Genomic DNA, 20,306 nt, shown 5'->3' on the forward strand with positions numbered 1-20,306 from the left:
TTCCCTCATGAATCCCAATTACCCTAGCATGATTAATACTAGAGTCCTTACCCCAAACCAAAATCTTACCCCAAAACAAAAGCAATTCTATCACCCTTATCCTCTAGGCAAAAAATAGAAATTAAGTTTTTCTGCAAACCTGGAACATATAAAATATTGCTGAGGTGAATACTTCCACTAGATCTAAGCTCCAATGAAGTAGATACAATCCCTTTCACTAGATAACTCTTCTTGTCTCCAAGTTTGATCAAATGAGAGGAGGTTCCTTTTGACAAAGTCTGGAGTTGACTGTATTAACTGTTGGGAATCACGAATGCCGTTAGACCAAAACCCGCAAGTGTTAGTCAATGATCGCATTACCAGAGATAAGGATCCATGAGAGGCGGTTAGTCCATGTCACAAAACACACGGGGAGCGTTGGTTTATCCAATGTCCAACAATCTCCCCCCCCAACGCTAGCCGGGTGTGTATCGAACTTGTGACCTACGCTCTGATACCACTTGTTGGGAATCATGATTGCTGTTAGACCAAAACCTGCAGGTGTTAGTCAACGATCGCATCGCCAGAGATAAGGATCCACGAGAGGCGGTTAGTCCATGTCACGAAACACATGGGGAGCATTGGTTTATCCAATGTCCAACATTCACCTGTCATATGTCTGGAAGCACCACTGTCAATAACCTGTACATTCTCATTCTTGAAAGTCCTAGACAAAGTGGAAAATAAACTTCCATCCATCACTTCTTTTGCTAGCTTGGAGATGATCTGTAATATGCAACCCTTGATAGATATAACGAGATTCCCATGAAACTTGAAACTCTTCTATATAACCCTAACCATAGTGCCAACTAGGATGTGATACCATGTTGGAAAATCAAGAGACTTGAAGATTATAAATGATTTTTGTTAACTTGATAATTACTTGTGATATTTGTTGGCTTCTTTATTTATTATATCTTGTTCATCAAGCAATTACCAAATAATGAAGATCACAACGAGACAAAGTACACAAGATATAGGCTCCAAGCCAGGGCAAAACCCCTCCAGGTGGAAAACCCAGAAAGAAAGCTTTTCTTTTTATAGAATCTTCTTACAATGCGACTTCCAAGACCCAAAGACCAAAACCCAGAATCCTCCCAAACACCAAGTCAGCCCACCAACAAGATCTCTTCAAGACAACTTCAAAACTTCGACCTTCTGCAGCTTTGCCCTAGAATTTTGGCACTCTTCAGAATTTTGGCCTCTTGCAACTGGCAGCTACACACTAACCCTAGCAGCTTCACTCGTGTGGACATAGAGATGGATTACCCCAAGATACTTTGACGTCTTCTTCTTTTCTTCGTCCTTACAAGTCTTTTTCTCCTTCGCTATTGCAGCTCGAACTTGTGATGTGATGGTGCTTCAAATGAGTCGAGCTCCTTCTATTTATAGCCTTCTTGAGGGGTCAAATAGCCCTCCTTTAGGCCGACTTCATCTTGACTGGGCCAACTTGGTCTTGGAGGAATAAATGGCTTTTCTTGACTCAAAATAAATATTTTCTTTTGTTACAAAGAGTTCGAATGGGACTATAATACATGACACAAATTCTTCTTTGTCCGAGAAAGACCTAGAAAGACCTATAAGCATGAAGAACATGCTTTTGACCTAGACTTGAGCATGAAACCCATGCTTTGAATAAAATAAAATTCTTTTTCTTTCTTTATACAAAATATACAATGTCATTTTTACAAAAGGTCATTAAGAAGACCGAACCTAGTTATAATTTCCAACAATTAAGACAACTTCTTTCTCAGACTTCTTGCAATCTTTTTTTTTTCAACATTTGGATTTTCATTGCTTCTTTGACTCTTCTTGCTTCTTCAAGTTGGGTCTTCAAGGAAACAATTTCTTCTTCAAGTTCTCTCTCTAGTTGACCAATTCTGCTTCAAGTTTGTTCGAGTCCTCAGATCTTTCTTTGAGATGACTTGTCAAAATACCTTCTCTTCTTCCTGCTTCTTCTAATTGGAGTCTTAGGAGGACAACTACTTCCTTTGTACCATCAAGTTCATGATTCTTCTCTTCAACATCTTACATCTAATTCTTAAGTTCTTTATTTTCTTTTCTCAAGCTATTTATTTCTTTTAGAGCGGCCACAAGCTCTGCTGTAAGGTCTATTTAGCCTCTTCTTCAGATCCTTCTTCATCTTCATAGTTTTCCATGTTTTTGGTGTTTTCAAATTTTCCTTCATCTATCTCCTTTGATTCTTGATCATTTCTTTGTACCACATACTCTGGTTTTGGCTCAGTAGACACCAGGACTGTTTCTACATAAAGCTTTTGTAGATTTTCCCAAAGACTTTTGGCTGAAGAACATTGACCCACCTTGACTTTTACAGAATCTGATAGACTACTCAAGATTGCTTTCATCGCTTTTGTATTGTGTTCTTTTGACTCCTCTGTAGTTGTGCTTCCAGTATTAATTGGTTCCCATTCTTCACAACCAAGACTTATCAAGTAGTGCCTCATTTTGACTTTCCACAAATCATACTTCGTTCCATCAGACGAAGGAGCGGGGAAACACAAACTTTCTTCAATTTTTTATAAGTTTTTGACAACATAGCATTGGAAGGGACTTCCTTTGAATGCTTGGAGGATTGTTTTCATGATCTTGCCATCTGCTCTTCTGGGATTGTCCTTCCAGCTGTCAAGTCAGACAAAGGAGCTGGGAAACAAAAACTTTCCTCAATATTTTACAAGTTTTTGACAACATAGCATTGGAAGGGACTTCCTTTGAATGCTTGGAGGATTGTTTTCTTGATCTTGCCATCTGCTCTTCTGGGATCTTCCTTCCAGCTGTCAGGCTATGACTGAAGGAACCCGTTCTGATACCAATTGTTGGAAATATTGAGAGGAGGGGGCGGGTGAGTCAGTGTTTCGTCACTTAGTCGATTTTTAACCGTTAACAGTTAACAACATTAACCATGCATGAACACCGAAGATTTAGAATTGAAAGAAAGTCTATTCTTACTATATAAAAAGTACAATCAAGTTTGTCAGCGTCAATTGAAATTTTTGTAGGATTCAAGTTTTCAACCTACAGGAGACACCAATTCCCCTGTTGAGCACCGAATCAGTGAATTCGCGGGCACCAACCTAGAGGAGACACCAATTCCCCAATTGAGCACCGAATCAGTGAATTCGCGGGCACCAACCCAGAGGAGACACCAATCTCCTAGCTGAGCACCAATAACGTGAATTTGTGGGCACCAACCCACAGGAGACACCAATCTCTTAGCTGAGCACCAACTCAGTGAATTCGTGGGCACCAACCCATATGAGACTCCAATCCCCTAGCTGAGCACCAACTCAGTTCCAAGTTGTATTGTGAACTGTCCTTAATCTTCTGGTCTTCAATAATTCCTTCTATCTCAATTGATAGTCACTTCACCATGTGATCTTCAGATTTGCACTCTCAACTCTTATTACAGCCACCTGGTCTACACTTGAACTTTTCTTCTTGTTCAGATGGTCTCAGCTCATTCTGGCCTATATTGTCACAGAGATGCCCTCAACCTACTTGGTCTGCTCCTTTGATCCGCTCCTTCATTTTTACTCAAGGCTCCATGCAGGTTTCCACACACAAGTAGCAGTGGTTTTATGCACAGGACTTAATTTTAGATTCAGCCTCTATGCTTTAGGCTCCATGCTACACTCTCAGCTTGCTCTTCAATTGCTCCACAGACTTCTCAGCTCACTTCCACAATCTTCCAGTCTTCTTTAGTTGGTTCTGGCCGACTATTATTTCTGATGCCGCTGGATTCTATGTGACTTCAACACCGCTTTGTCAAACACTATTTAGTATTGTGTTCTTGAGAATTTTGTAGCCTATGCAGGATGCCTAGCTTAACTTCATAAATATTGCATTCACTGTCATCACCATTGAGAACTTGAATGTCAGGTGCCCAAGTGACAAAAGAAGGAAAAGATCTTCAATTAGATTGATTCCTTCATAGAGATCGTCGATTTCAAAATTAAAGGCCTGCAACACACTCAATTGAGATAGTTGTATAATTATCACAACAGTGTAGAAAGGATTTGGCAGAAGACGGATTGTTGACCTGGCTCATACTGTATACAATCTAAAGCTCTACCTTCAACACTAAATTCTCTTCACATGCGAAGACTGCATTATTTTTAAATGCAAAATCAACACATTGAACTCGTTTGGAAGCACCTCGATTCTTCCCACAATGTCATTGTAGTGCCATTACACTTATGCCATTCCACTGCAACTTAATCCACCAACGCACATCAGTTCACTTTCTTTGTCCACTCAAAAGAAATTAAGAAATTATGCTACGCACTATGAAGTGGAAGATTCCCATTCACATTACACAGATTACACAGTGGCTTACACAATGTTTCAAATGCACCTTAGATTACACATCAGCTTACATAATGTACTGCATGCTCCTTAGCTCGTCTTCACTTTCTCTCCTCGACTCAGATCTGTGTACTATTTCAGACCTTGTTTATCATCCACTGAGTTGATTGACCATTTCGAATGAGCCACATGCGAAGTATTTATACCAAACGAGTGGGGGGTCAAGGGTTAGGGCTGACCTGTCTTCTCAGTATTTCTGGCAGGGTATATATATTAATATATTCAAAGATTAATTTCTCCTCAACCTTGAGGAGTTATAGGGCATGCCACCTACCATTGGAAAGGTCTCTACGAGCACTACGAGATGGTGTAATCCATTCTTGTGTTTATATTGATTCTGTCCACCAAAATCTTGATTTACTTCAGGGGCTGCTTTTGGCATCAAGGCCATGCTTAACCATTGCTTTGACATCAATGGCAATACCTCCACACTAACCTCACCTTGCAAACTATCCAATTCATATCTTCTCTCATGTCCAGCAGGAGACATTTCTAGACTACTCCTGGACTCTTCATATGCTTATAACTCCTTGGATGAATGAGTGGGTGAGTGATGATATCTTTGAGTTCTGTTAGCAATTCTTGAGTGCATAGGTCCTCTATAGTCATTCCTCTTTGCATGAGGTTTGCCTTCTTTCTCATGTCTTGAGCCTGACCCATTATTTGTCTTTACAACTGGTCTAGGCTTTGCAATAGCTGAGTGTTTATCTAAATTTGTGCCTCCCGTTGCTCTTTTATTATTCTTTCGTTGTCAACCCTATAGCCCTGCACTTTTACTCTCAGATTCATAGTCTCTACCAATTTAGTTTGTTCCACTCTGCTTAAATGTCCATTAGGTTTAATCTCTTCATTACCCAAACTTCCATCTCATGACTATAGGCTGTTCGTGCTTCTTCCATGTCTCTGATTTGTAGCCTTGAGCTTGTTTTGTTCTGTTGATACCCTTAATTCTGCAAAATGTGCATACAATTAAATCTTGATAGATGAAAACAAACCATTTTACAATTCTGGAAATTATGTATATAATTTTACTGCTCTTTAACAGTAGTAGTGGTTTTCTTTGGGTTTTCTGAGAATTTATGCTACTCAAAGCAAAATTATGAGTTGATTGATGGATTCTACTATTCGTTAGCTTTTCATTGACTAACCTTATGCTCCATTTTGAGTTTCAAATTGAAAGTTATGGCTCATGGAAGTTAATTGGTCTTTCTCTGCTTTTCTACACTTATCCAAGTGTAACTTTTGTACACTAATTACATTTTTCACTCAAGATGGCTTGTTGGAAAGCTCTCACTGAGCACTTTCATTTTAACGTCATGGCATATGTGTTAAAGGTACACCCAAGCCTTGCAATTTTTTTGAAAATGCTGTTTTTAGGGCTTCAAAACAATTTAGCACTTGGAAAATCATAAGAATATTATAGCAAATTTGTTGATTGGATTGCTGATGTGGCATCTAAGTCCACATGCCTCCCACGATTTGATGCCAGGTCACCCCGTTGGGCACCTAACTTGCCTCATCATCACTTATTATCCTTTTCTTTGCTTTTCCTATATCTTTCTCTCCCCCCTCCTTTCTTTTGTTTAATCTCCCCCCTCTTTTCTCTTCTTTTTATTTATTTATTTTTAATGTTTTCAGGCCCACCAACCTTACTGCCACATGGCATCCTTCGGGACCCCCAATCGGACAAGAAGGTCCCACTCCTTGACACTATACTCTACATTTGGCACTCATCCAATGGGAAGTGATGGGTGGTTCCCATCCTCTCTTTTTCCTCCGGCACCAAGCCTCTGATTGATCAATCCATTAGACAGTGCAGGACTTGTTATCCCTCCTTGTAGGGGTAAATATAGTCAATTTTGCCGAACCGAGCAGTTTGTGGTGTGGCATTGCCTTCTTCTATAGTCTAGCTGCATTATGGTTTTGGGAACTTTCACATTTCCCAAGGCCTGTGTATATCAAGGCATGGGTCACACCTCTCGAGGCTATTTTGGGGCAATCCATGGATGCCTGGACCTCTCCTATGCATGCCATGTGGAAGATCTTTGAATACTGTCCTATTTGTCACTTGTTGAGTTGATTTCTCCTTATTTTGAGGGTCCATTTGCACCAAAAACACATATGGCAGCAATTTGGGGTACTTTGGTATGACTTGGATGATGACAGGGTGTGCATTTGAGACTTTCAATGATGTGTCACTCTCTTAGTGTGTTTGGGTGATGTGGATGTTGCTTAGGCAAGGCATCTTCAAGAACAAGCAAGCTGGAATAAGGATAAAATGCATTATATTTGATGTCACTTGGTTGGATGGGGGTTTTATGGCCCAGGTTTTGATTTATATCAGCATCCTCCATGCTTCACGGAGTTCGTTGACCCAAGGCATGACCATATGCCTTCATTTGGAGCTTTCATGAGGTCGTTACACTAAAAAGGAGGAACGTTAGTCTTTTTGACTTGGGAGTTACTTCGCCATGGTCTGAGGATTGATCAAGGACCATCTACCTCAACTATGGATGATTCTTGGGACATCTTCAAGTAAGTGTTGACCACTTGCACCATTCAAGGAGCCTTTAGAGGCTAGGGGTTGGCATCTTGGATCATTTGTTCTCTTCTTGGGTGGATTGGCCCCTCTTTTTGAGGGTTTTACTCGTCAAATCATTGTACACGTGGCTTGACCACTTTATTTCTTGCTGTGTTAGTTAACTTAATTTTTCGAGTTTGATTTAGCTTTTTAGGGTTAGATCTAAAGAATTAAATCAAATAATGACATTTTATTGTAAAGGGAGTAGTTCTCACTCTATAAAGAGAGGAGAGCTTCCTCATTTGTACTTATGGTTGAATTGTGAGAGCACTCCTCTCCTTGGAGCTTAATGGAAATATCTTTTGGAAGCAATTTGGTTAAGGGTTTATCTATGTGGTGAATGCTTTTGATTTAGAAGCTACTTTTTCTTAGTTATTTCTTCTACATTATTAAAGGCATAATTGTGATTGTTCAAGACTACCACATGGCTACTAAGGTCAATCCATTAAGGGGCTATATAGTCACATGGAAGAGGAGGGTTAGGGCACTAGGCCTCACCTTGTCTTTGTTGGACTAGTGTTATCGAAATTTGACTTTTGGAATAGCCTTTATTATGGGTTTTTCCTTAAGAGGACAAGATTTCTCCTGAATCCATAGTTGATCTTGTGGTTGAAGGATTTCCCGTGGTGGATTCTCTTCTTGTGGGGCCATGATTTTATGAATTTAGCACTGTTTTTCTTTGATGTTGATGTTGCTTTAGAAGTTTAAGAAATTGGAAAACATGATTATTTTTGTATAGTCTATTGTTTAAGTTTCCCAATAATTTCTAATAATTTCCAATATTTTCCCCAATATTACTGATAATTTACATTTCGGACCCCTGGCAATAAATACCCGATAATGATAAATGAAATGTTGCTTTATTATAAAGGTTAAAAAATTACACTAGGGAACACTTGGGGAGAGCGCTCCCTGCGGTACAAATGTCCCAGAGAATGCCACACTCCCAGCTTCGAGACTGTCCCATAGAGTGCCTTGCTCCCCACAGTGGTAGGGAGCTTGCTAAGAAACTCCAGAGTGTGCTTCCAATCTGTCGAAGTGTGCTCGCAGGGGTGTTGCTTGGATACTTCTATTTGAAGTGCTGTTCTGATGTTGGAGTGGCTCATGGGAAGGTGCTCCCCATAATATGGGATCTTGCATAGTGGTAATCATAGTCTGCTTCTTAGTTTCTAGGGGATCCTATATGCCATGGTATCATTTCTCGTGCCAGGAATTGTGGGGATGGATATTATCACAGAATTGACCATAAATCTAGGCAATTTCAACCAGAATCAAACCCATGATAATGACAACCAGTAGAACTTTGTCACGAAATTGGCCACTCCTGTGCCTAACAACTCAGAAATTTTAAAAATGGAGCTGGAGGAAAAAGGAAAACTTCAGGATGGCCAAGGGAAACGAAGGAAGAAGAATTCAGTCTTTCAGAAGAAGATCCAATCGGTGAAGATCTTCATGAGGAAAAATAGTTTCTTATTCCATCACAAGACTCTGAGCTTGTTCTGAATCCAACCAAACTATACTCCAAGCCTTTCTTAATCCAGCACTGGACTCCGAGCATGTACAATAATGCAGCAACAGTGTAGTGAGACTTAATTGTCCCAAAGAGAAGCCCTGCAGAACAAAAAGAAATGTAGAAGAATATGCTAATGTCTCAGAACCTGACTGAAGAAGGGCCAGCACACAGTCCCTGAAATTTCGATGAAGATGATAACAAGATATTTCAGAAACTATCAGAAGAAAAAGAAACCAACTTAAGGTGAAAAATAAAGAAGAATAAATGAATTTATGAGCTGGTTTTTCAGTTTATAAACTAGCCCTTTAGTTATAGCCTTGGAAGTTGGCAGTGTATTTTTTGTATTTCTTGTACATTTTAATACAATTTCCTTTTTGTGTGTAAAAAAATGGAATAGCTAGCATGGCTGATGATAGAGGTATATTTTTATCAAGTTGTGGTCATGTTGGCAGGATTCCCACAGGAGTGTATGGCATGATATCAAAAGTTTTGAATGAAATAATCATTGATTATCACAAGACAAATAATTGCTATGTTTGTTGCTTAATAATTTGAGCTATTTATTTGATGTCTTCTGTGAATGCTTTTGCTTCTTTGCTAGACCAAGGGGATAAGAGATAGCGCAGGAACCAAGTCTTCACGTACTGTAAGAGCTGATAGCATTCTCCGTGGAAGCTTGTTTAGCATCAAGCTTATGGTTCTTAGATGTATTCCTTATAAATCTTGAACTCATATTGAGCAGTCATAGTTATGCATAATATGTGAAATTGTAAACGAATAGATTGTGGTAATTGAAAATTTGTAAGCAGCCAGTGTGGACCTCTCAAGCCACGGTGAGAACATGGATGCGTAATAAGTTTGGGGTTACAATATTAAGGAATTTTTGGTTCTTAAATGAGTTGGTGTGGGTTTTGTATTACATATGTTTCTTTCATTTTCTTTCTTATTAGAAGGGTAAGTTATTATAAATTATTAATCTTTTATTCTCTATCTGTAGGTTGGGCGCTTTACCAACTGCCTTGTGGAAGCAAAAGCTGCACTGCTGCAAAAGTATGTCTTTATTCTTTGTTCTTCTCTATTCTTTTTATTACAGGTTTTGGTTTCTACTAACTCTCTGGTTGTACTCGTTTGCTTTTACACACAGGTCTGAAACCATTCAACGTAAGTTTACAATCACAAAGTCACTTTTAGTAAAGGCGGATAAATCATCATTTGATCGCCTTTGTGGGCAGGTTAGTAATAGTGCACTTCTTGCAATTGGCAATGTTTGCATCTTTCACTGTACTTTTACATTTATTGGTTATACTATTCTCCCTGTCATCATTTTGAGCCTGGAATTGCTTTTCATGTTATGCGATGTTGAAATTTTCATGAGCCGTTTGAAGTTTGTTAAATGTTTACTCTAATACTCTGGTAAGTTTTCCTTCTGCTCAATGATTATGAAGTGATACAGATATATAGGCTAGAGACCGAACAAAAGAGATTAGAGGAGGACACTGAAGTTTACAATCGGCTTCAAGAACAGCTCAAGCTTTCTCCAGCTTATCAAAAGGTATATACTCTACAGTTTGATCAGGGAACTGTGAGGCCAAACTTTCTAATCCACCCAGCAAACTTCCCCCGTGAGATTGATGTAAACCTACTCTGAATTTGTAAAAACAACTTTATGTCTGTCTGACGGGGGTGTGTTTGTGGGGTAGATAGAAATCTCTATAATTGTGATACCCGAGGAGATACATTCCTTTATCATTATAACTAAATGTTTACCTCTAGTTGTTAGCTTATGGCTATGCAATTTAATGTATGTGACCATGTCTTATTCCATCGATACTACCTGAAGATGCTGGAGCATGGTCACAGCCACTTCCAGTCCCAGCTCAAGACAGGCCAGCTGTTAGAAAAGTCTGAGACTGAAGATGCTGAAATCTCTTTTGAGGCGTTATTAGCTCAAGAAAAGAAGGATTCTTTCTGGTAATTTTTCTGAGCTAAGTTGCTAACTTTAGAGAATATTTTACCCAGAGTTTCAAAGGATTTTTAAATTTTGGTTTTAATACACCACTAACTCAAATTTGCAGGCAAAAGCATGGTCATTTCAGGTCATCAATGCCTGTGAGTTTTTGATATTTTTGACTTGACTTACACATGGCAAGAGGAGAGTCCGAAGTATCTTTCTTGTATAGTTACAAAGAAGAATTAAATACCTATGGGTGATTGAGGAAGTGATGTGTGGAATTATTTTTTTCTTTTACTGCTGAGGTGATGCTTGAAAGTTCCATTCATGATAATATTTTCCAAGTCAAATGTGCAGCTTGTCGACAAGAATATAAGAATATTTCAGTCTACTATAATATCTCACGTGTCATTAGATGATTCTCCTTTTATGGGATTGCTCGTCTCCAAGCTCCTAGTTCATGTTGGTTTTGCTGTGCCAAGCAAGTATAGAATCTTATAAAAAAGAATCTTTTTCACCCTATGCAGGCCGTGGGGTTCATAATAATTTGTGTGTGTGTGTTTTCAATAGCTTGTGATTTGTTCTTCTTGAGCCCAACATGGCTATCTGAAGTGCTAAAAAACATTTGAAGAGCCATAGATGACGTGTTTACCAATGTGAGATCATTCTTTCAATCATTGATCACAAATCTTGAGATCACGAAGGTTCCTTCTCCCTGTGTAACCAAGGAGGGAGCTAGGATTGGAATTTTATGAAATATGTTACATATGAAGAATTTACATACGCAAAAGGAGATAATTAGGATTGACACTTTTTAGGAAAGGTTACATTAGAAGAATTTACGACAGCCCCTCATTCACAGATTGTTGATGCAACCAGGTTTGAATTAACTGCAGCCCCACTTTTGTACGGTGAACTGACCTGCTTTTACAAGTGAGCTGGCTGACGAAGGGAAAAACTATGTATATGCCTTGAGGGGATTGGAACCGTAGTGGGTGGCTTGAAATTCCTTTGCCCTGGCGAATTAACTGCAAATCAATTGGCATTTAGCATTTGATTTTGTTTTGATGAACTACATACTGCGTCTCTAGTGTTTTCCTAGAAGGGAAAGAAGTTCTGTTCCAGTGAAGATTTTTTTTGTTACTAGTTGTAGGGGAAGGCCTAGTTTTTTCTACAACTAGGCCTGCCATCATTTGGACCTTGTGCATAGGGTCAGTATTAAACGTCCCATTCAATAACAAGTTTAGGTTCTTTTCTATCTCTACTATTCTCTATTGTTTCTACACCAAGCTGTGCCTTTGAAGAAATCGATGTCTTGTAGTCATTTATTTTTTAAGGAAAAATTTCAAGGCCCCCTAAAACGAGAACCAGGCAAAATTTATGTAGTTCGTCGACATTAGGCTTAGAAACAGTACAACGTTTTTTGCAAACGAGGCATGTCTTATGCTTAATTTTCTGCTGGAATTGAATTTTGATATTTTGGACTTGAAAATGGAGTTATTCAAAACATTGTATGAAGTGTCATATTTCAGGTTTCAAATATATATTATTACCTATATTCAATTAATCCATGTTTGGTTGCGATAGTGGCTTTATATTAATTTTAACTTTAGTGCTTTTAAGTTATGATGTGCTTGAAACTGCAAATTAAGGGAGTTTTACAACGTTAAGAAAAAAGTAATGAAACCCTTTATGGGAATGTATGAAGCAAGGCTACTTGGGAGCGGGAGTGGGGAGTGACATTTTCTTCAAAAGCTGTCGGGTTCAGAGTGATTTTTATGAAATATATATTTTTATATATTTGATGCATATATGTCAACAAAAGCATGTAGAATGATGAATTAATGATAAACAACATAAAAACATGGATTAAACCATATAACATCATTCATCTCGTAGTTATAATTTTCAAAAATTATAGGTTCACAAATTACAAGTTATCATTTATATAACATGTAAGTGTGCACATAACCAGAATAACATGAGTGCAATCCATCTCTGAACTGAAAATGCATCAACAAATAGGCTCTAGATGGCCTCTAGCATCCAAAAATTACATGCTACACCAAATTTCTACATACCATCAAAATCATTGTCTATCTTGGGATCTTTGTCATTAATATCACCTTCTAAGCATTAACATAAGATAGAAAAAACGTAGCATGTAAAGTCAAGTTTTTGTTTGAGTGATGGGTACATTTTTAGTAGGGTCATGATAAAGGAGTTCTACAACCAATGTCACTAACATCAAGGTACACAAAGGGCTTGGTGCTCTTGATTAAATACGAGTTCCATACCCTAGTACATGACAAAATACAAGGAAACACTGTAGTCCCCCAATCCTGAAAATCTGAAAAATTGACAAATCTGCTAGATTTTAAGTGAGATCTAAAATTCCACTTTTTCCATATGAAATCCAATAAGGTCAGAACCACTCTCAAACATCCTGTGTCAATTCATGATAATATTAAAATTTAAGTAGAAGGTCAATTGTCTATCTTGAGATCTTTGTCATTAATATCACCTTCTAAGCATTAACATAAGATAGAAAAAACGTAGCATGTAAAGTCAAGTTTTTGTTTGAGTGCGGGTACATTTTTAGTAGGGTCATGATAAAGGAGTTCTACAACCAATGTCACTAACATCAAGGTACACAAAGGGCTTGGTGCTTTTGATTAAATACGAGTTCCATACCCTAGTACATGACAAAATCCAATGGAAACACTGTAGTCCCCCAATCTTGAAGTTCTGAAAAATTGACAAATCTGCTAGATTTCAAGTGAGATCTAAAATTCTACTTTTTCCATATGAAATCCAATAAGGCCAGAACCACTCTCAAACATCCTGTGTCAATTCATGATAATATTAAAATTTAAGTAGAAGGATGAAAATGAAAGATAAAGGAGAATGAATTGCGTATCAATATTGAGGCCATAGGCTTGAATATTAGGTTGCCCCACTCAAAAATTCTTGTTTCCAATCTTCAATAGCTCCCTTTATCGCTCCTGAATTGGCAAAGAATGCAATTTTTTTTAGGGAGCGCGCTCCCAAGGTCGCTCTTGATGCACTCTCACTTAGAGCGTGCTTTGGGAGTAGATTCAGGGGGGGGGGGTGCGCTCCCACACAACCTTGGTATGAAGATGCCCTAATTCTCATATAGTTCAATATGATTTGAAAGTGTTGCGAATCTTGGTTTTTGCTTTCCCAGGAGAGGATGAACATGCCCCTACTGAAAATTCAGGCTAGGATTGATTATTGTTATTATCCGGTTCAAACCATCTATGGAATTTAAGGGATTTCTTCCAGTTTGATTTCGCAGAGTGAAACCACTAGCAAAGCCAAATTTAGTCATTAAGGCGGAGAGTCGAAAGGATCAAGGGCCTCACCCCACCATCTATCTTGGAAAATGTGGATAGGGGGGAAGTGCTGACAAGTCTTACCTATCCTATCCATCTGTCCATACAATCACATGTCCTAATTTTGACCCATACATTTTACATAAAGTAAAATAACAGTTTTACACAGGGACATGCTCCCTTTGGGGCATCCCTCGTACTTTTGTTCCTAGGATGGGGAAACTTAGTGGGGGGTGTTTACCCATGCCCCACTTAGGGAAAACACATGGAACTTTAGGGGGGAGGTTTCCCTATTCCGGGAAACTCGTAGGTACTCTTGGGAATGCCATGATGCATTCCCATAATTTTGGCCCATTGTGTAAAATACAAAAGAAAGTCAAAACCCTTTGGTGAATGTGAATATTTATTTCATGTTTCTTGACTTGCCATTGCTTATATATATATATATATACACACACACACACTTAAGGATTTGGGATGGGTTCCTAATGTTAGGGACCTTGATGTATATATATATATATATATATATATATATATATATATATATAGTTAAGGATTTGGGATGGGGTTCCTAATGTCAGGGACCTTGATGTTTCTTAAGATTTTGGGTATGTCTCCACATGCTCCCTAGATGAGTTTCCCCATTCTTGCATCCCCTTGTCCCTAAAACTTGGTGGATCATTGTAAAAGAGTCATGCAAAATGTGTGGACATACTGGAACAAATGTATCGATCCTTATTAGAATGACAAGGTCATGACCTTTGTGAAGGATTTAGCCTTCTCTTAATGGATGGAGAATCCAAATGTCTTCCAAATTGTGGCATGTATAGGAAGAGAACTTTGACTTTGCAAGGCACGAAAATGGCTCAAAAATTCACCTGAGGTACATCAAAATACAAGGTTTACTATAAGATAAGCAATGTGATGCTCAATCCTCCTATGAGCATGTAAACCCACTAATAATATTACAACATACTGCGTAACTTTCACAAGATCACACAATACACAAAAAGCACATGCTGTGGGGCTTTAATGCAACAAATGATGGTTTGTTCATTTGTGTGTTTTTTGTTGGAACTAGGCTTTTTTCAAGCTTTACCATGCTAGAGCAATGTTGTCACATAGTTTTTGTTGACACCTAATCATTGGGATTGGGTGAACATTTGTAAATAATGTAAATAGTAAATAATGGAGAATAAGAAAATGAAGAGATAATGGGAGGTGAATTCCAAGAGTCTCTCCCTGCTTGTATATAACCACGAACAACCTTAATGAATAAAAGAAATTTGTTTTGAGGAGTTACCTCCTGGCCTCACATGGTATCAGAGCCAACTCCCAAAAATAGTCTTTATCTGTAACTCCCTTCTGCCATTTTTGCAGTCTTCTCCATTTTTGCAATCTTCCAGGGATGGGTATGCCCTTATGCCTATTGAGTCCGTCATATTTGCTAATCCCTGCCATCCTTTGTCCCTATGCGCTTGGTGCCTTGAGTACTAAATAAAGGACGCGTAGTGATTGAATGTTGAACGATTTATTTTCTGCTTGTGCATTGAATGGGCTATCACCGAGACTACTAAAGGAGAACGATCACAATGGGAGTCAAGATGCTACAAGAGTCAAGTTGCGGTGTGAATTTCCTAGAGCGGTTAGCGAATAGAGTTGAAGTGCTATAACCACGAACTATGATGCATATCACTGCATTGAAAAATGGCCTGTTATATGCTGTGCGTTGGTATGGTGCATAGGGTGCTGCATTCTACGTGAAGACTGTGTGCAATATTTTCATTCAGTTCTGAACGCTGGTGGAAAATCCCGCAAAGTTGGTTGAAACGTTGAATTGAAATTGTGAATGTGCACTAGAAGTGTCAAGTCGAATGTCGGTAGTATGTTTGCTAACCGTGTTCGTTGAAGACTTTTGTTCATTACCAAGTATCATATGCATTATCTCACATTTATCGTGATTGTGTTGGCGTGTACGCCTCTCCTTTGGTCGCTGCATCTTGTAATTTATTTTTTACTTGTTTTTTTTCGCCCCCCCACTGTGATACCTTAGCCCTCCGCACTGTGTTACCTCCTTAGTCTGTCTACTACATATTCGACTCCCACCCTACGTAACTCCCTGTGTTGTAGTATTGTGGTGTGGTATCACACTGCTCCACCGATTGCCTTTTCCCACGTGCCAACAAATCCACCATACCGCCGGTTGCCATTACGTTGAATGCCCACTGTGTTTCAATATAATACTGCATCATACCAACGCCCCTTTGAAACTGCCCTTCGTGGGCCCGTTGAATGAATTACGTTGCATTACATTGTGTGTATTATGATTGGCATTAGTCTGTGATCGCCCGATAGTTATATCACCTCCTGGCCACCTCCACGTTGTCTTGTTAATACACCTCGGTCCCTCAAATACTCCCTCCCTCAAATATACTCTCACCCATAAAGCACCTCCCCCAAATAATACCTCTGTTTTAATATATCATAGTGCATTTTTTACACATATTACCAACAGAGATGCAATTTCTTACAGTCTATTGGCAGCATAAGTACTTTCTTTTATAGTACACAAATTTTAAAATGCATTCATTGATATCTATTTTGGGAGTGGTTCTCACCGGGAAGGAGGACTATCCTAGGTGGTCTTGAAAGATCAAACACACACTCATTTTCAATGAGTTGTGGAAAAGAGTTTGTGAAGGTGTAGGTGATAATGCCCCTGAAAAACCCACTTCAGATAAGGAGTTTGATATTTGGGAAAACAAGAACAACAAGGCATATGCCTTGATTGCAACATTTGTAAATGAAGAGGTGAGTCACCTTATTTCACCATTTTCAAATTCTTTTGAAGCCTTACAAAAGTTGAAGGAACTCTATGCTCTGAATACGAAGTTGTCCAATTGATGATTAAATTGTTTAGTTTTGAATTACAAAATGATGATCCTCTTGCTTTAGCATCAGAAGTAAGATCTATTATGCATGACATCAAAGTCACTAATGTTGAACTAGACATTCCTCTGATAGCTTTTGTCAAGGCACTTTATCCCACTTATTCAAATTATTTCGAGTCATTGTAAGCAAATGGAAACTTCAAAGAGATTACCTTTGACTCCCTTGTGAAGAAATTCGCTGAGAGAGAGAAAGCTCTTGGGAAGAAGGCAACTCCTCAGTGTTTTGAAGACACTGTGTGTCTTGCACATAGAGAGAAGAATCATGCTCAAGATTCTTCCAGAGGAATAGGTGGTCGAAGAGGAAGAGGAAGAAGAAATTTCAAAGGCAGGGGGAGCAGACACTCTCAAGGAGAAAAATATGATATTCATTGCATACATTGCAATAGAGATGGATCACATGATGCATCAATATGCAGATTGCCTTGGGTAAAAATTGAGTAGGAAAGAAATCAAGCCAAAGGTAAAACCAATGACAAAGAGAAAGGTAAAGCACCGGAATCTGCTCACTATGTTGTGGCACATTATAATATTGGAGTAACTGAAGACTTATTTAATGCTTCACTTGCTTCTTGGAAAAATGATTGGTTGCTTGATTCAGGAGCAACTTGCCACATGATTTTTATAAGAGTTTTTTTGAAGAATTTACTGACAATGTTGATGGAGCAGTATACTTTGCAGACAATCAAAATTCAAGCCATCAGGGTTTGGCACAATCAAGCTCAAATTACCTGGTCTTCCAGACTTTCTTTTGCATGATGTTTTATATCTCCTATAGCCAAAAAGAAACTCTCTGTCCTTGGTCCACAATCGCCAGCAATGACACTCCATTCATATGTTTGATGGAAAAGTTGAGGTGAGAAAAGCATTGGATCACTCACTTGTCATGACAGGGATAGAAGAAGAAAGACTTTTGAAGCTGCAAGGTACCTCTACTTGTGTACAAAATTTCTCATACAATTCTCATTATGATGAAGGTACATTTCCATAAAGTCTTTTATGGCATGCTAGATTTGGACACTTGAACTATGACAACCTTCGCTTGTTGAAGAAAAATGGCGTTACTGGTTTGCCAACAATTCCTAGGAAACTTAAGCAATGTGATGCTTGTATTTTAAGAAAGCACAGCGAATTGCCTTTTCATGTTTCACATTCCAGAGCACATATAAAACTTGAACTCATTCATTCATATTTATGTGGTCCAATCCCTGTTCTTTCTGCAAATGGAAAGAAATATATGATGACATTTATTGATGACTTCACCAAAATGTGTTGGGTTTATTTATTGAAGAACAAATCTGATGATTTTCAAACATTCAAGAACTTTCATACATTGATTGAAATGATGCACAATCTCATATTCACTCTATTTGCACTGATAATGGAAAATAATACACTTCAAATGAATTTGAAATTTATCTTCGCCAACGTGGGATCAAACATCAAGCAACTGTGTCTTATAATCCCCAACAGAACGTAGTAGCTGAAGGAATGAATACGACAATCTTAAATATGGTACGTTCCATGATGTTTTTCAAGAATGTAAAATTGATGTTTTGGGCTACTGCAATTCTATGTGCTGTTTATGTAAAGAATAGATGTCCATCTAATGCTATTAGAAACAAGACTCCTTAAGAAATGTGGTATGGCCACATTCCTTTGGTAAAGCATCTTAGGGTCTTTGGTTACCCCTGTTATGCTTTGATACCAAAGATACAAAGAGACAAACTTGGTGTAAGGAGTCGTAAGTGTATCTTCTCGGGATATTCAAATACCTCCAAAGCATACCGTCTCTATGATGCAGTTAATAAAAAGTTTATTGTATCTAGAGATGTAATTTTTCTTGAATCTTCCAAAGCTGACAATGTTGTTGAGCGACAACTTGATCACTTGGATAGATTCAGACATGCAAACTCATTTCAAGAATTTGATAATCAAATTCCACATCTTGAAGGGGGGATTCCTATATTGGATCAATCTTTGGAATCTTCTTCTGAAGCACTCTCTCCCCCACATGAAGCTCCAACCACTGATGATACTTTGAGTGACATGATTGACAAATTTGGCAGACTCAATCTTGATTCTGTCCCAACTTAGTGAACTGAGCAGCCTGGACCATCTCAAAAAGGTCCCCCAAAATGGTTGACAAAGACACTTGAAGGTGTTCATCCTAATCAGGTTTGAAACACAGGAACAAGAAATTCAACCAGGACAAGTGGAGGTGATGTAGATGATTCTGATTCACCTGTTGATATGGATGTTTCTTATGATTGTGAATTGAATTTGTCTACAAATTTTGAACCAACTTCTTTCAAAGAAGCAACTTCTCATCATGAATGGAAAGAAGCGATGCAAAAAGAGTATGATGCCTTGATAAAAAATGACGCTTGGACGCTGGTTGCTCCTCCATTGGGAACCAAACCAATTGGCTGCAAGTGGGTCTACAAGAACAAGTATAAGCTGATGACTCATTTGACAAGCACAAAGCCAGGCTTGTGGCAAAAGGTTTTGCACAGAAGGAAGGGGTCGATTATGAGGAGACTTTTTCCATCACAACAAAATGGGCTACCATCCAGACACTCTTTGCCTTGGTAGCTCAAAATGATTGGAAAGTCCATCAAATGGATGTAAAAACTGCTTTCTTGAATGGAGATCTGAAAGAAAATGTTTTTATGTCCCAACCAGAAGGATTTGTTGTGAATGGCATGAACATAAAGTATGCAAACTTGTGAAATCCTTGTATGGCCTCAAGCAAGCACAACGAGGCAGGTATGAAAAGTTATCTGAGCATCTTATGAAACTCAACTTCAAACATTATGATATTGATGCTGCAACTTTGTTTGTTAAGAAATTCGGAAAAACAATTGTATATCTTGTGGTATATGTAGATGATATTTTGATGGCAAGGAACAATGAGAGCTACATTGCATCCATAAATGAATTGAGGAAAGGTTTTGAAATCACTAACTTGGGCTATGTTCACTACTATCTTGGTATTGAAGTAACTCAACATCCGAAGTATATATTCCTCTCTCAAAAGTACATTGGAGATCTGTTAAACAGGGTTGGCATGACTAAGTGCAATCCTTTGACTACTCCAATAGAAAAGAACTTAAAGCTCACATCCATTGAAGGAAAATAATGAGGATGCAACAAGGTATAGACAACTTGTAGGAAATCTCAAGTACTTGACTACTACTAGACCAAATATTTCATTTGTTGTTGGAATCCTCTCCAGGTTTATGCAAAAGACTTGTGAGGAGCAATGGTCTGCTGCAAAAAGAGTTCTAAAGTACTTGAAGGGAACCCAAGACTTTGGACTCAAGTATACACAGGTGGGCGACTTCAGTTTGATTGGATACTCTAATTCAGACTTCGATGGAGACAACGAAACTAGGGTATCTACTTCAGGCTATGTTATGAGTCTTGGATCAGGAGTTGTCTCTTGGAGATCACACAAACAATTAGTTCTAGCAGATTCCATAACTGAGGCTAAATATGTGGCAGTCGCTGAGTGAACAAGATAAATTTTATG

The 20,306-nt window shown here is 38.5% G+C and overlaps 1 protein-coding gene across 1 annotated transcript in view; it reads left to right on the forward strand.

Annotated features, from left to right (window-relative positions):
* Positions 1 to 10,881, forward strand: part of LOC149188031 (uncharacterized) — a 53,997-nt gene extending 43,116 nt beyond the window's left edge. Inside the window, exons 2-6 of the mRNA XM_089411549.1 lie at positions 9,514 to 9,566; positions 9,661 to 9,748; positions 9,970 to 10,068; positions 10,357 to 10,487; positions 10,592 to 10,881. Coding sequence (XP_089267675.1) covers positions 9,514 to 9,566; positions 9,661 to 9,748; positions 9,970 to 10,068; positions 10,357 to 10,487; positions 10,592 to 10,637 — 417 coding nt within the window. The 3' untranslated portion in view covers positions 10,638 to 10,881. The remainder of the gene's footprint in view (positions 1 to 9,513; positions 9,567 to 9,660; positions 9,749 to 9,969; positions 10,069 to 10,356; positions 10,488 to 10,591) is intronic.
* The last annotated feature ends 9,425 nt before the right edge of the window (positions 10,882 to 20,306 follow it).

Source organism: Pinus tabuliformis, chromosome 3_1, assembly GCF_031772625.1.
Source record: "Pinus tabuliformis cultivar Carrire ecotype Pingquan chromosome 3_1, CPIR1, whole genome shotgun sequence".
Lineage (NCBI taxonomy): Eukaryota > Viridiplantae > Streptophyta > Pinopsida > Pinales > Pinaceae > Pinus > Pinus tabuliformis.